This window comes from Castanea sativa, chromosome 2 (genome assembly GCF_040712315.1).
Source record: "Castanea sativa cultivar Marrone di Chiusa Pesio chromosome 2, ASM4071231v1".
Taxonomy (NCBI): Eukaryota; Viridiplantae; Streptophyta; class Magnoliopsida; order Fagales; family Fagaceae; genus Castanea; species Castanea sativa.
This window is the reverse complement of record NC_134014.1, coordinates 49756744-49772216: the sequence shown is the minus strand read 5'-3', so window position 1 is coordinate 49772216 and position 15473 is coordinate 49756744. Positions and strand designations below refer to the sequence as shown.

Here is a 15473-nt window from a genome sequence, read left to right as displayed (position 1 = left end):
CTCATGCCTAATATTTATAAGTTATGTGGGGGTGATAGGCCCAAGAGTACATATTTATGTATCTATTGAGCCAAATGCCCAATCCGAGGACATTGAGTAGTTTGAAGACGGAAAAATATCTCCTTAAGAATTCGTGTTGGTAAGTAAAGAGGTAAAGTCTGATCAAAATCATCCAAGAAGGTGGTCCAAGGAGGGATACTTCCTCGACTAACCAAAGCCAAGGTCGGAAGGTGCAATCTTTCACCCAAAAGCAATGTTCTAGGAGATCTTGTAGGTACGGATATACATCATGAGAATACAGGACAAGGAAGGGCTATGAAATATCTAAGAGAAGGCTGCTACCACCGTATTGAATACTCTGTAGCTGATTCTCTGGCCGCATTAATGAGGAAGTGATGCTTGAGCAGCAATGTTCAGCCTTACAGCTACTTCCAAAAGCTTCAGAATTGTGCTGATGGGACAAGTATCCAAACCAACAATCTGATCCATACATGGAGGCTATAAAAAGGAGGAAGGAGGAATGATGGTATAAAGAGGAGAGGAGACACTCAAGATAGAGGATCGGAGAAAAAGTAGAGAAAACACTGCAGACTGAAGAACAATATTTGTAATCTGTCTTTAAGTGAGATATATAGAAGAACAATATTTGTACCTACTTATTTATTTCCCTCTATATAAATATTTCAGTCTATTAATTTAATTTTTTTCCTTTGTCTTAATTAGTTGCAAACGCTTCAAGAAGTTAACAGAAAAGAAATTAGTCCTCCAACAAATTGAGTTGACTCCGTATTTCAATCATCCAGCTCTATAACATGACAAAGAAAAAAGCTTAATATTTTCATGCTATGAAGCAGAAAATCCTTATGCGCTATTGATAGTGGGAAGCTACCAATATTTTTTGAATGAAGAAGTCGTTGTAGGAAAAAAAAAATTGAAAATACTCTTCCATGTGGCAATTTTATTGCACCTTATATTTATGGAATCATACTACTTTGTGAGTCAAATAATGAAGGCATTGATAACCTTTTGGAAATTTTAAATGATGAACATGGGAAGCATTGGCTTGTCAAATGCCGAAAGATGCTTCAACTACTTACTGCAAGAACCGACATATATAAAATTCCAAACTTTCAAGCATGCCACAAAATTGGAATAGGACATTGGAACCAAGATGAACCTTATCCTTACGGTTTTGAAGAATTTGTAGTGACGTGCAAAAGATGCAATATTCTGTTCCATTGTTAATTATTTGTTAAGCTTTGCAAAAGTTTTACAATTATGATTTCCTTAATGGTTTGCCAAAATCAATGATTATCGATTGTGGAAAATTCAAAGTGTAATAAACCTTATCCTTGTGATTATCAAAAAAATTTAGTTAAATGCAATATATATTTTTAATTTTGTATCTAATTCTATCCTCTTTGTGATAAACCCAAAAAGACAAAAAAAATAAAAAAATAAAAAAATTGACCAATACTATCACTATAATTAACCATTTCCCGTGCGATAATCAATAGTATTTAAATTATATATATAAGAATTATACTATGCATCTTAATGTGTATTTTTTAGTATATCCATGCAATTGTAAAAAAATTACATAATGCAAAGTTTTGTTAATCAAAATTTTTTGGTTAATAATATAAATTTAGACTTAATTAAGCCTTTTAAAAATGAATAAATCTACCTAATAATATCCTTACAACATTATTTAAAGACTTAACAAAATATAAGAATGACTATTTATCAAGAGTATTTACATTTTATATATATATAAAAGAATTATACTATACATCTTAATGTGTATTTTTTAAGTATATCCATGCAATTGTAAAAAAATTACATAATGCTAAGTTTTGTTAATGAAATTTTCTGGTTAATAATATGAATTTAGACTTAGCTAAGCCTTTTAAACATGAATAAACTCATGATTAATAAATAAATAAAACAAAACCAATAGTATCACTTAAATAATAAAATGCAATATTTTTTTTGTCATTGTTTTATTAAACGATTTCCATTCCCATTTAATATTTAAACATGATTTTAAATTTAACTAAGCCTTTTAAACATGAATAAACTCATAATTAATAAAATAAAAATAAAACAAAACCAATAGTATCACTTAAATAATAAAATACAATTTTTTTTCATTATTTTATTAAATTATATCAATTCTCGTGCAGTAGCACAAGTTACATACTAATTAACACTTATGTCAAAACCAATAATAATATCAATTATCAAAACTAAACATCACTTACCATGCATGTTTTTCTAGTCATGTATAAATAAAGAAAAATGTTACATTCATAATATTATCCCAACAAATCTTATGTCACAAGCTATTATTAATGAGTAAAAAGGTAACGCTAATGGTGGACCTATATTAAAATCAATAATAGACTACCACTTAGGATTTGTTTGTAAAATTATTGTGGATGAAATATTACTTGTAAATATAATACGTTCGAGCAAGGAAATTTTTTTTTTTTTGGTTGAGAATCATGTTCAAGCAAGGACTTAATGAGAGGGTCCGGAGAGAAATCAAAAGGTCTTTATATAAACCTAGAGCATTGAGATTGACACCTTGATAACCTATTGGCGGCATGTAGTCAATTTCTACTCCTGCACTAGTATGTCCATGTGTGCTAGTAATATACACGTGATGCACACATTACTTCATATTTTAATGTAAAAGACAAAAAAAAATTACAAATATTATCCAAACTTAATAATTAGTGAGTCGATTGAAATTCTAAAAGGGAAAAATTATGGCTCAAAACTTGTTGGAAGATATCTTTTCTAATTCATTACATTAAAAATTATAAATTATTCATGTATATTATTTAAATAACTCACATGACTTATAATTTCAGGCTGCGTTTGGTTCGACAGAAAATAACTTTCAGAAAATGTTTTACGCGTTTGCGGGTGTTTGGCAACAACTGAAATCTTGGTCAAACAGAAAATCAGTAACATTGACCGTAAAATACTCCCTCCCCACCCGTAAAACATTTTCCATCTCTATTTTACCTTCAAATAGAAATTTTTCAGAAAATCCAGAGAGACAGAGCACGAAGAGAGAGAGAGAGAGAGAGAGAGAGAGTAGAGAGAGCGAGATCGCGCCCCAACCCGCGCCGGCGAGATCGTGCTCGCCTTCGCCTCCGCCGCGCGATCTTGCCTCAACGTCGAACCCAGTCGCCTCTCTCTCTGTCTGTCTTCGTTCTTCTCTGACCGGATTTGATGATTTTTTTTTTTTTTTTTTTGTTCTGTATTGAGAAATCTCTCTTCGTTCTTCTCTGACCGGATTTGGGTTTTGTTGTTCTATATTGAGAAAATTTGATGATGAGTTTTTTTTTTTTTGGGTTTTGTTGTTCTGTATTGAGAAATGATATTTGTTTGGAAGCTGAGAAAATGTGAGCAACAAGTAGAAAATGTATTTTCTATAATATTTTCAACATCACAACCAAACACCTGAAAATATTTTCCAAAGTATTTTTTAAAATGCTACCAAATACCTAAAAATATTTTCTTTTCTCGAAAATATTTTCAGCTGAAAATATTTTACACCCGGAAAATATTTTACACCCAACCAAACTCAGCCTCAATGTTGTTTCAATGTTCATTTTTTGTAATTAGCCTTATAACACTTGGGGCCATATAATAATTTTAAATGTGCAATTTTTTTGTGTGGAAAGCATGTAAACCTCAAATTAAAATGAGTGAAAAATTATCACACTAAACCAAAAAAAAAAAAAATTATCACATATTCCCATGTCAAGATAGTTTAAGAAAAAAAATTAGCAATTAAAAACAATAAAAATTATTGTCATAACTTTGCTTTTCAAATACACGTGACTTTAAGTTTAACCACTTCTTTGCAGTAGGTTAGTAGCTTATTAGATAGTTGAGAGAGTGGAGAATTTAGCTTGGAAATCTCTGCTAGAAACATAAACAAAGGCCAGTTGAACTTAAACACTATCGACAGTTTAACCACTAATTTGATTGTCAAATAAGCCAACAGGTTTGACTTTCTATTCATGAATGCCATGTTGCGAGGTTTTTATTCGACCAACCGAGCAGAGAGTGGGTTTTACTTTTGCCTTATATGAGTTACATGGTATTGGCCAGAATTTAAAATTTGGCTCCCAACCAAGTTGACATTGCACAAAAGTTCCGGAAATGGATCTGGTCCATATTTTAGAAAGGATAAAATAGGCTTTGATCATATTTTCCTTCAACGACTATGAGGAAAATTTGTGCTGTATATGGGGCCATCTTACCAAATATTCTTAAATCGATTTTGTTTTGATTGTTTTTCCCCTGTAAAATGAGTGTGGAAACTGAAAAGAGGTGTGTCGGTGCTCTTGCTCTAACAACTTTTGTTGATGCTCTTGCTCTAACAACTTTTGTTATAGCTTGCCATATTAGCAAGTTGCGAGAAAAGTTGTGGTTCTGGCCTTTTTTATTATATTATCATGTATTGTTGGTTGAAAAATGCTTTTTTTTTTTACTCTTTACCTTATTTTTGTAACTATTCATGAGTCTCATTACACTTTTTGATATTATTCATGAGTCTCATTGTACTATTTTAGTTGGTTTTTAGTTTATCTACAGCACTTTCAGTAAAAACTTTTCAATTTTATTAAATATTCTCATTCATTAAAAAAAAAAAGACAATTTTTGTCATTTTAAAAATCTACACCCCTAAAAATTATCTCCATTTTATATTTTTTAAGGCTAAAATCTTATATTTACTTTTTTTTGGAAGCATCACTAATGACACTTCTATACTCCTCAAAATTTAGTTAGGCATATGAGCATGACAGGCTTTATAGTTGGAAACCTAGAAGAGCACATACATCTAGGCTACAAAATGAGAATGGCTCCCCTTTTTCCAAGTTGCAATTGACAAGAAGGACGATGTGATTCATAATTGGTCATTGGCTGCTCCAGTTTTTAATTGTTTAAGAACCGCGATGGGCTTAAATTGCAATATGTCCCAAGACTCGTCCGTAACTTCTTTACAAAAAGGAGAAAATACAATAATCAAGTTAAAATCTAAACCGCACGAGTTTGCGGTTAGAAATGAAAAGATAAACTATCCAAACAGAGAAGGAGAGGGAGGTAGATAGGGAAATCAAGGAGTCCATATGAATAATCGAATACTTTATTAATAGATCACATTGCCTGGGCTCGTTGCATCTTATTTGAATCCTTTCTTTGACCTTTGCGTAAGGAAAATGCATCTTATTTGAATCATCTCTTTGACCTTTGCGTAAGGAAAATGCTGAGATTACAATTAGGTCACATGGCAAGTTGTGAGAATAGAGTAAAAGTAATGGATTCATAACTTCACCACTCGCAACTTCTCGTTTGAGCAAGTTATGACAAGAATTATGGTCCTATTGTTGCCAATATTATTTTTTTTGAAACTGAAACATTTTTGTCTGAGATCATAATTTGATCACGTAGTAAGTTGTGAGGGGGTAAAAGTGGTGATCCACAACTCCAACTTGCCATTTGAGGTTATAACAAAAATTGTGGTACCGTTGTTGCAGATATTATTTTTTTGGGAACTGAAACGTTTTTGTCTGAATAGACACTCCAACGCGGCTGCACCAATTTATAAGCCCATTAATAAATCAAGAATTATAAGAAGATGAAAGCCAGACCCATAAAATGGGATACAAAAGTAGCTCAAATTCTGAAGAAGCTACTCTTTAATAATTTAATATATTATTGGATACGTTAACATCCTTGTCAGCAACTTCTTCCAGAAAATTTGTAACAACTTCAACAACAAAAAAAGGTGGAATTTATATCATTTTGACTACCTGATTTTCTTTTACAATGGTATAAACAATTAGCACTAAAATGGAAACTCTATCAATTGACCCGCAATGCTCAAGCACACCCTACAAATAATCAAACACCCATCCAACCAATATCAGCAAACCACCAGACTGATGAAGCTGCGGGTTGCACACAGGCAATAAAACAAGCGGAAGCAACCTCGCTCGGACATATAATCCCCAAATTGGCAGCTGAAGCCTCACTAACCAATTATATCCCTCTAAACTCCCCTGAGAAGCCCCTGGTATGATTCTAATTCTCACTGTCCCATTAAGTTGCAAATACTATTAATGCCCGAGGGCTGTAACATAACTTTACAAGCTTGTTTCGACGTCTTTGGTCCTGATTACGTGTCATTGAAGTGAAAACAGTCAGCAACGTTGAAGTGCTTTGCAAGCCGGAGGACAGAAGACTGCACAACTTCAGATTTTGATGAGATAGAACTAGGTAGATGGGGTAGGCAAACGGGCACATATTGATCACTATCTTCTGGAAGGCAGAAGAATGAAAGCACTGATCGGCAGAATATGAATCTGTGGAGAAAACCAACATCAAATGACCATTCACTAATTATCTAAAACATTAAATAACAAGATTTAAAAAAGAAAACATTTGTTATTGTTTTCTTTTCAATATGGGATGTCCCATCAACAATTAGAGCTCAAATTCAGTTAGGTCCTCCTGTCAGACCAATTGGAGTCCATCAGATTCATATTTGGCATAAACAATAATTACGAATAAGAAAATGATAGTATGCTTAAAATGAAAGACAAGTACCTTAGAATTAGTCGCCTGATAAATGGATCATTTAAAACTTGTGCCCAAACTATATCCACGCTAGTTGATGTACAAAGTATTACCTCCCACTCAGAGAACGCAGTGGAGAGTATGTTTTCAGCATCATTGTAAACATCCTAAAATTATAACCTCATTAACATATTGGAATAACCAGAATTAATCAACTTAAAAGAATTCAAAAAAGTATTGTAATTAACTTACAGCATTAATATCAGAAGAGTGGAGGCCAACCATTTGGCAAAATGCTGGTAGGGGAGCGGTCAAGAAAAAGGTAAACTGACTTCCATTTTTTGATATATCAACATCAGATAAATTCTTGAATGCTGGCCTCATAGGTGAAAGGAGTAGAGCAGCTGTCTCTCCCCTCTCTGCACCATGCAAAACCTGCAAATCATTTGTAATTCACATGTAAGCAACTTGACAGAGATGATAATCAAATACAATCATAAACAGTAAATCTTGCAATGCAAAACATATATAGCCAAAGCTTAATTAAAAATCATCAAAAGGACCAAATAATGCTTCAGAAACATATGTATGTTATGATTAATTTTGCATACTTTGAATTTAGTGGTAAATATTGTAATGCTAGAAGATATGATCCATGAGTGAAATATTGTAAACATTCTAGTGGCATTGCAAGTACTTGTTCCTTAAAGCTTATCCCCAAACACATCCTTTAGTGAAAAGGGCTCTACAAATGCAATGATGAAGTTATTGTTACATTAAGATCCTCCTTCACTAATATCTGAATTCCATTAATAACATGTCAAAACCTAACTCAAAAATCAAATAAGTAGTTTAGACGTGACAGTAACCATAAAACATATGTTCTTTAAAGCAGCAAAATCTGATTTAGAACAGAAATACCACTCTAGAATAGCATATCAAGTCATTCAAAAGTTTTGACAAACCTGCCTTGAATGCATGGCTGTTGTCACTATCAATAATCAAGAAAAGAGGTCTTCGGGTAAAAGGAATTATATCACCAGGGTAAAGATTATTTGAAACTGAGAAATACAACAAATGATATGTTAGAACAAACAAATAGTATGGGGACTTCTCCCAAATATAAATGGCATGGAAACTAGGTAATAATTAACAAGTTACTAAGCGTAAATGCTCCTAATAAGAACAGGACCGAGCATGGATTCAGTATGGGTACCTACCACTGTTTCCTCTTGAACCAAACCACAGATAACTATCATAATAGCCAGTTGACTCTCCCCTATCATTAGAACTAGATTCAGAAATAGAGCTACTCTGCTCTTGTGAGAACTGAGAAGAAACTTTGTTTTTTGAAGATTTCTGAAATCCTTCCATCTGACTAACATTACTACGACCAGCATTCCCTGCATGATTGATCATTGAGGTCACTAATTTAGGATGACAAAAGCGGAGTAGCTAACTATTATTCCAGAAGTATATAAGTGTTATAAACCTGAGGCTGATAGATATACTAGCATAACACTATCTGGAGGGAGCTCCTCACAAATTGTAGCCATAACCTGCCCATGCACCACAAACTTAAAAATCAGCCTCAAAAATGAAAAAGCCATGAGAGATATAAAGAAAATATGTACTGTATAAAAAGTACATGTATTCACAAATCATGCAGTAAAACTAGCTACAGATGCTACATAAGCCAGTGCTGTGTAGTTCGGATTAAGACATTGCCAAGCTATTTACTCTTTAAATACTGATAATATGAAGTATTAATACACAAAATTTTTGCATTAGATAGCATCTGTGTTTTACAAGAAAATGTCAAAGACAACCACATCCAAGATTTCTTCACAACAAAGAAAAAAAATACAAAGACAAATATTGCATTAAAGGGCACACCATCTATATTTTATGTCTAAAGGACGGTGAAATCACATTATCATATGCATTCCTCCAAGGAAAGATATGATCTCCAAATGAGCTCAGTTACTAAGGAGCCTATATATGCAAGCAAATGGACCATCTACAGATAGAGATTAAGAACTTATTTACAAATTCTCTTCTGATTCCATAAACAGAAGCTACTTCAGTTAACTACAAGAAACCAAGCAGGTGACCGCAGTATAGACAATCAAGTAATGGCTTTAAAACTCACCGCTATCAAATGCGTTACAGATGGACGATAGAGAATAGCTTTCCTTGGATTTGGTGGTAAGGTTGGATCAGTCATGTCCGCAGCCAAATTTATATCAATCAATCCAGAAGCTCCAGAATGATCAGTTGAAACGCCGTTCCCATTTGATTCAACTAGCTGCTTTTGATAGAAAGACCCACTTGGTTCCCACTCCAAACATTGCTGCATTCTAAAAGTGTCTAAAGTAAGTTCTGCAAATTTGACCTGAAAGTGACAATACATAATGTCAAAATTTTCCTTTATGCAGGGTTTATTTAATGATTGTTGTTCCAGCTGATCTAAAATCAAGATGAGACATTTAAACATGAAAAGGTTATTCACCTCATTCCGGTGGTAGCTTGTCAGCAGTGCATCTCGAAACTTTAGAACTTTCTTTGCATGGAAGCGAGCCACATACGGAAGAGAAGCTTGATGGGAATCAAACATGGCACAATAACGCAAAGGCCTGACATTCATAAAGGCCGTATCAACTTTCATAAAGCGGACAATTTCTTGCACCACTTGCCTCCATTCTTTAAAGTTCGTTTCCTGACAAGAGATAGTGTAGATGTCCTAAATCATGTTAGTATACCACAGATCATAGTTTAAGTCAATGGCATAGCAAAAATTCAAATAAAGGTTTTAAATAAAAACCAGTCAAATTGAGAAGGAATTAATGAGGCCCATGCTAATAATCATGCACATAACTTAACGGGAGCTGGACATTTAAAACACACAGCTTAAACTGATATTTCTGATTCTTATAGATACCACATTTTACATCGTCAAAGTTTCATTTAACTTTCAGTAAATAAATTTAATAGCTTGATTTATGAAATACCTGTCAATAAGTGGCCACTAAGAAGGTCACTGGTATTTAGTAAAACAATCTTACAGTTCTACTTTCGCTCATTCATTTAATTTGCAATTCAGGCGACACAACATTAGATTAGCACTAAAGATCTCTCCTCGCAATTTCTAAGTTCTAACATTGATCAGACCAAGTAAACACTTAGTTCAACTGTTCAATTATATAAATGCTAAAGGAGACAGTCAGGCCAACTAAGCATTCATAGTTTAGACTACCACTGATATTTATGCTCAAAATTTCTTGATGTTGGTGCTCCATTGCTCTTCAGAGAAAAAGGGGAATCAAAAAATCATTAATAAAACCCTTAAGCCCACGGCGTTTTAGTTTCTTTGGCCTTTCAGGTTTTTCAAGTCCTACAAATTACATAATTGCTAATTCGAGTGCTGATTTTTCCATGAAACAGAATCTGACCATTTGTTTTATATTACCATATAAGAACCAACAGATTAGTGGCACCCAGAGTCTTGCCAAAATAATTGAGACTTTCTCTTTACTTTTATTTTTCATGATTCCTAACCTTTATCTCACTCTACCCATTACCCCATCTGCATCAATTAGTCGCCCAGTCAACCAAGCAAGTCAAAGTGGACAGACCAGCTATGCATAAATATAACTATAAAAAAAACACCATTCATGATTCAACCACATTTGGTCCAACAATGGAACCACCACATTAAATAAAAAAATACCCATTTCACAACCTTGGAGCTTACTCCTTGACCATTAAATTTCAAAAAAATATACTTTCAGGAACCTGATCTGGAACATATATAAAGTTTCAAATCAATAATACATATCTGCATTCAGAAATTAGTAAATTACATACGCATGCTAAATGTAATGTTAAATCAAACTCAAACAATCCCAGATTGCAAAAACGAAAACCCTATCAGAAGTTCTTGCAGAAATAAAATAAAACCCTTGAAAATTCAGCTAAAGTAAAATTTAAATTAAAAAAAAAAAAACAAAACAAAACAATTTCTCAGTGTCCTGGAATTCAAATTACAAACAATACATTTCTTCAAAGATCTCAAACGGAAAGTACATGAAATTAACGTGGCCATGCTCAATTTTTCAGCTATATTTAAGTCCAAAAATTCGATGTGTATAAATTAAATTAAATCAAACAATAAGGAAACTCAAACAACTTTTCTCAATTATCTCAGTAAACCAAACAAAAGCCAAAATGCGAGTAAACAAAAACCAATTCCGCGAGAGAAAAAAATTACCCGAAAACAAGCTTTGCTCTCATCAACGAGAGCCTTGAACAAGTCCGTGAGGCCCTTAACCATCTCGGTCCGGTTCAGAATCAAGGAAACGAGCAAGAACCTGGCGTAAAACCTGAGTTCCTTGAACCTAACCCCGAGATCTTTACCGAAGCCTTTGGATCCTTCGAAGTAGCGCCTATTGAGAATCGCCTCGTAGAAGACGTAAGCCTCGACGAGAAACCTGGCTTCGCTGGTCCGCATGTACTGGCCGAAGTAGAGCTGGCCGATCCGGCTGGCGATCTCGCCGATTTCCCAGCGGTGGAGACCGGACTCGACGAGCTCCGACCGGTGATCCTGCTGGTACTTCCAGAGCTTCGTGTACGCCTTGAAGACCTTGTGGAAGTACTGCTGGCTCGTCACGTGACCGTAAGCCGGAACGTCTCGAACCCTCGCGAACTTTCGGTCCGCGCCTTCCACCAACGCCCTGAACGTTCGCAAAACGACGCCGTTCTTCTCTCCCATTACCGGAAAAAAAAAACGTTTTCTTCTTCTGCTTCTTTCTCTCAGTAATTCGAACCCGAATCGTTTCGTTTCGCGGTCATCGGGAAAATGAGAAAAAGAGAGAGAAAGAGATAGAGAGAGATGGACTTTTATAAGGTGATGGCGTTAAAGGTCGCGTCATTACTTTTCTTTTTTGTTTTTGTTTTTTGTTTTTTGTTTTTGTTTCTGTTTTTTAACAAATTGTTTTTGTTGCTGAAATTACAGTGGCGGCGTCAGAGGTTGGAATGGGGGAGTGGGAATGGGAGTGGGAGTGGCATGAGAATTGAGATTTTGGATGATATGATGATGATGATAATGCGGTGACATTTTTTCCTGTGGCGATAACAGATAAGAGAGTGTTGTGGGTTTTTGGTTCCTTTGTACAGCAGGTAGTACGCCTCTCTAGCTTTTTTACACCGTTCGATGCGTTTGAAGATTTGAGATCTGGTTAAACCGACGGACAGATTTTGGGTTTTGTACATTGGATAATTTGGATTAAACTTTTTTTTTTCTTTAGATAAATAATAGATTGTTATTAGTCGGTAAAAATGTAATTTTAATGGTAGTTTTAAATTAGAACTAATAACAGTTTATCATTTATAATTTGTTATGAATGTGTTGTAGATAATATTGTGAACGTAGTAGCACTTTTCATTTGAAATGATATTGTTTTCTAATATTTTTGTTATTCTGTTTGTCTTTTTAATGGAATAATTTTACTTCCAAAACAGTTTTAAGAAAAATTCATCTAACTAACTTCGTGTTGATGGATAAAATTATTCATATGAGTCATACCTATTTTAAGTCATATGACTTATGTAATGAATTGCATCACTTTGTTTAAATAATACAAGTAAATCATTTTATTTATCAATAGTCACGTAATAGGTCCAAGACTTGGAGGAAAAAATATTATCTTTTTTTTTTCATAACAAAAATAATATTCTCTTATTTGTAAGAGTTTTGTAGATCAATTACATTATATACTATCTTTTTAAAGGAAAATTAAGGTTCAAATTCCCACTCCATTATTGTAGATATATAAATTATCCCAAAAAACAAAGCTGAATCCTCAAATCATCCAATGGTATTTTTAAAATGAGCTAATGAAATTAAGATACCAAATGCATAATTTCCCTATTTTTATTTATTTATTTTCCCTATTATTTGTTTATAATATATTTCCTCTTTGTATTTTGAAAATACCATTTGTCTTGCTAGTACTACAAAAGAGAATGAAAAAACTATTATTTAATTAGAAGAATACTTATTTTTTCACTTTTTCATTGTAACAACGTAATTTTTAATTAATAAAATTTACAGTGGTTTTCTCCAACTTTATTCCAATTATACACGCAAGTTAAGGGAATGGTCAGTATTTTGAAAATTTACTCTTTATATATTTAATGTATCTAATAGTTTGGGATGATTTTTATGTTCCTTTGATGAGTATTTGGGAGGGCTTAAAATGAAATAATTGAAAGTGTTAAAGCTTCTATATTTTCTTAGGTACAATAAATAAGGTTTCTTAATTAAATTAAAACACATAGCTATGCCTATATTGAATCTAATAATCATTGAAATGGATAACATTGTCCTTTCTTCTTCTTTTTGAGAATAACATTGTGTGCTCTCCATTGGTCAATGCAATTATGTATTTGAATTTAATTTGTAAACCTACTGTATTTAGTTAAAGAAATGTTTCCTAAATTTTGCCATTTTTCATAAACCAGTTGTGCGCTTTGTTCATCAACCAAAAGTAATGGATGTGAATATAAACATTTTTAAAAAAAAGGTAATGGATATGTATAACCTATAAATTCTCAGAATGCTTCTTTAAATTTTAAAATTATTTATGTATATGTAAAATTTCTAAAATATACAGTGACTAAATACATAGTCTAGAAGAAGTAGTTTTTAGTGTGTATATATACACACACAACAAAAACTATTTCCCCATGCTCTTTACTTCATCTCAAAAGACACTAATGTGGCGTTTGGTACGGGGAATCCACATTACTCCTGGCATCTAGATTCCCAGAAATGTGATTCCTATGAATCACATTCCTAGGAATGTAGCTATTCCTATGTTTGGTTTCATTGGGAGATTCCTAGGAATGTGAGATGATAATATTTGGTGTATTCCCAGGAATCTTAAATGAATTATTTGTTTTTCCCATTTTGTCCTTAGATTTGAATGTGAAGTACCAAGCCCATTAAAAAAAAATCTTCATTTAAATAAATAATGAAAAAATATATATAAACTATTAATTAGTCCTTTAAAAAAATATCTTACTCTAAATAGATCGATAAAAAACATTATATAAACTATCAATTAGCAACACATTCATTAAAACTGTGATATAACATTTCAAAATGACAAGAATAATACAAAAATAACTATTAGCAGAGTTATTTATCCTGTTTATGTTGTTTTGGCGGGAAAAGATAAAGACAAGAGAGAAGATATTGATAATTTGTTTTATAGTTTATCTTAATTGCTTAAATGAGAAGAAAAAAGGGTTAAAATTGTCAATTTATAAAAAATACAATTTCTTTTAAGTTTGGGAATCTGGATTCCCACTTGTTTTAAAGGGAATCCACATTCCTACTGAGAGGGGTTTAAGGATTCCCCTGGCATCTGATTCCCTAGCGTAATTTGCAACCAAACATAGGAATCTTTAAACATTCCTGGGAATCTTAAAACATTACCCCATACCAAACGCCACCTAAACGATTTTGAAAAAATATATATTTATAAGAATTAAGTCTTATTGTAAAATAAGCACGCAATTAACAACATAATCAACAAGTTATATCATTCAAACAAACAAAAATTTCAGTCAACAATTTCAATTTTAAAAGTTGGGCAAAAATGTTATTTTCATATCTTGGAAAATCACCCCTCCCTCCCCCCCCCCCCCCCCCAACCTCAAATTGAACAATTTTTCATTTTCATATTCCATCTTATAAGTTATTTTCAGCTTCAGATATAATTCTGGCTAATTATTCCTCTTACTTCAAAATAATTTAAAAAATTAGTAAAAGGATAAACCATCAAGTGTCACAACATAAATTGATGTATGACAATACTAATGGCCAAACAAAACTCGATAATGACCAGTCTTTCGACGAGTCCTAAAATTTCGAACATACCATCTAATTAAAAGTGTTAGGAGCAAAACAATCTTTGTAACCAACAAAAATGAAATATCTAAGCTAGTTGGATCTACTTTTTAAATATCATATAAAAAGAAGGCATTAGGGGGGAAAATGCAAATAAGTTATATTCAAGCTATTTTGAAGATGAAACTTCACTAGTGATCAATAGCATTTAAAATTGAAACGAAACAAACACAAGAAAGACAAAAATTAGGAGGGTGTTTAGTACATGCACTTAACAACTGAAAATTATTGTTTGAAAACATATGTGAAAATACATGTAATGTTGTTTGAAAACTGAAAATTGTTATTTGAAAACATGTACCAAACACCCCATAGTTTTTGCTAAAATGTCCTAAAACTCACGTGGTCCTCCTTGTACAGGACACATTCTCAAAAGATAATGTCACACAAAAAGTTAACTATACATCATACAGTCAATTGTTGCATCCAGAAAAAAAAAAAAAAGGCTTATTATAATGCAACTTCAAGCTTGTAATTTCTTAAATAAGATCAATGTTTTATTTATAAACCCTTCTTAATTACCTGTTGCATGTAAGAGAAACAGCTAAACAAATTACTTGTACAATTAAGAAGTTGTAATCAACCAATGAGGCATCCGAGAAGAAGATGAATGTTTAGTTTAAGCTTGTACAATTATGAGGTTCTTGGAGAAGTTGTAATTAATCAATGAAATTAATGAGAAGATAACGCTCCGTTTGTTTCAATGGAAAACCTTGTGTAAAAATAGTTTTCCTTATTTTCCAATGTTTGGTAGCATAAAAAAATATGAGTCAAAGGAAAATTATATTTGGTCAATATAAAAAGTATGACTTATTTTTAGAGATTGTTTTCCATTAAATTTTTTTGGAAAACAACTCTATCTCACAGCAAGCTAAATAAGGGAAGTTAAGAT

At 32.7% G+C, this 15473-nt stretch overlaps 1 protein-coding gene across 2 annotated transcripts; it reads right to left on the bottom strand.

The window, feature by feature from the left end:
• Nucleotides 1-5689: 5689 nt before the first annotated feature.
• LOC142626219 (uncharacterized) lies at nucleotides 5690-11735 on the bottom strand. 2 transcript variants are annotated; one of them, XR_012842479.1, is made up of 9 exons: nucleotides 10877-11698; nucleotides 9119-9325; nucleotides 8759-9001; nucleotides 8099-8165; nucleotides 7827-8009; nucleotides 7572-7667; nucleotides 6859-7041; nucleotides 6637-6773; nucleotides 5690-6392 (listed from the first exon to the last, which is right to left on the bottom strand). XR_012842479.1 is itself a non-coding variant. In XM_075800012.1 (9 exons), the coding sequence occupies exons 1-9, from the start codon at nucleotides 11375-11377 to the stop codon at nucleotides 6206-6208; spliced, it is 1800 nt and encodes a 599-aa protein (XP_075656127.1). In that variant the 5' UTR covers nucleotides 11378-11735; the 3' UTR covers nucleotides 5690-6205. The 2 variants fall into 2 exon arrangements, 1 of the variants encoding a protein (XP_075656127.1); XM_075800012.1 differs by having other exon boundaries at nucleotides 7576-7667; nucleotides 10877-11735.
• Nucleotides 11736-15473: the final 3738 nt, after the last annotated feature.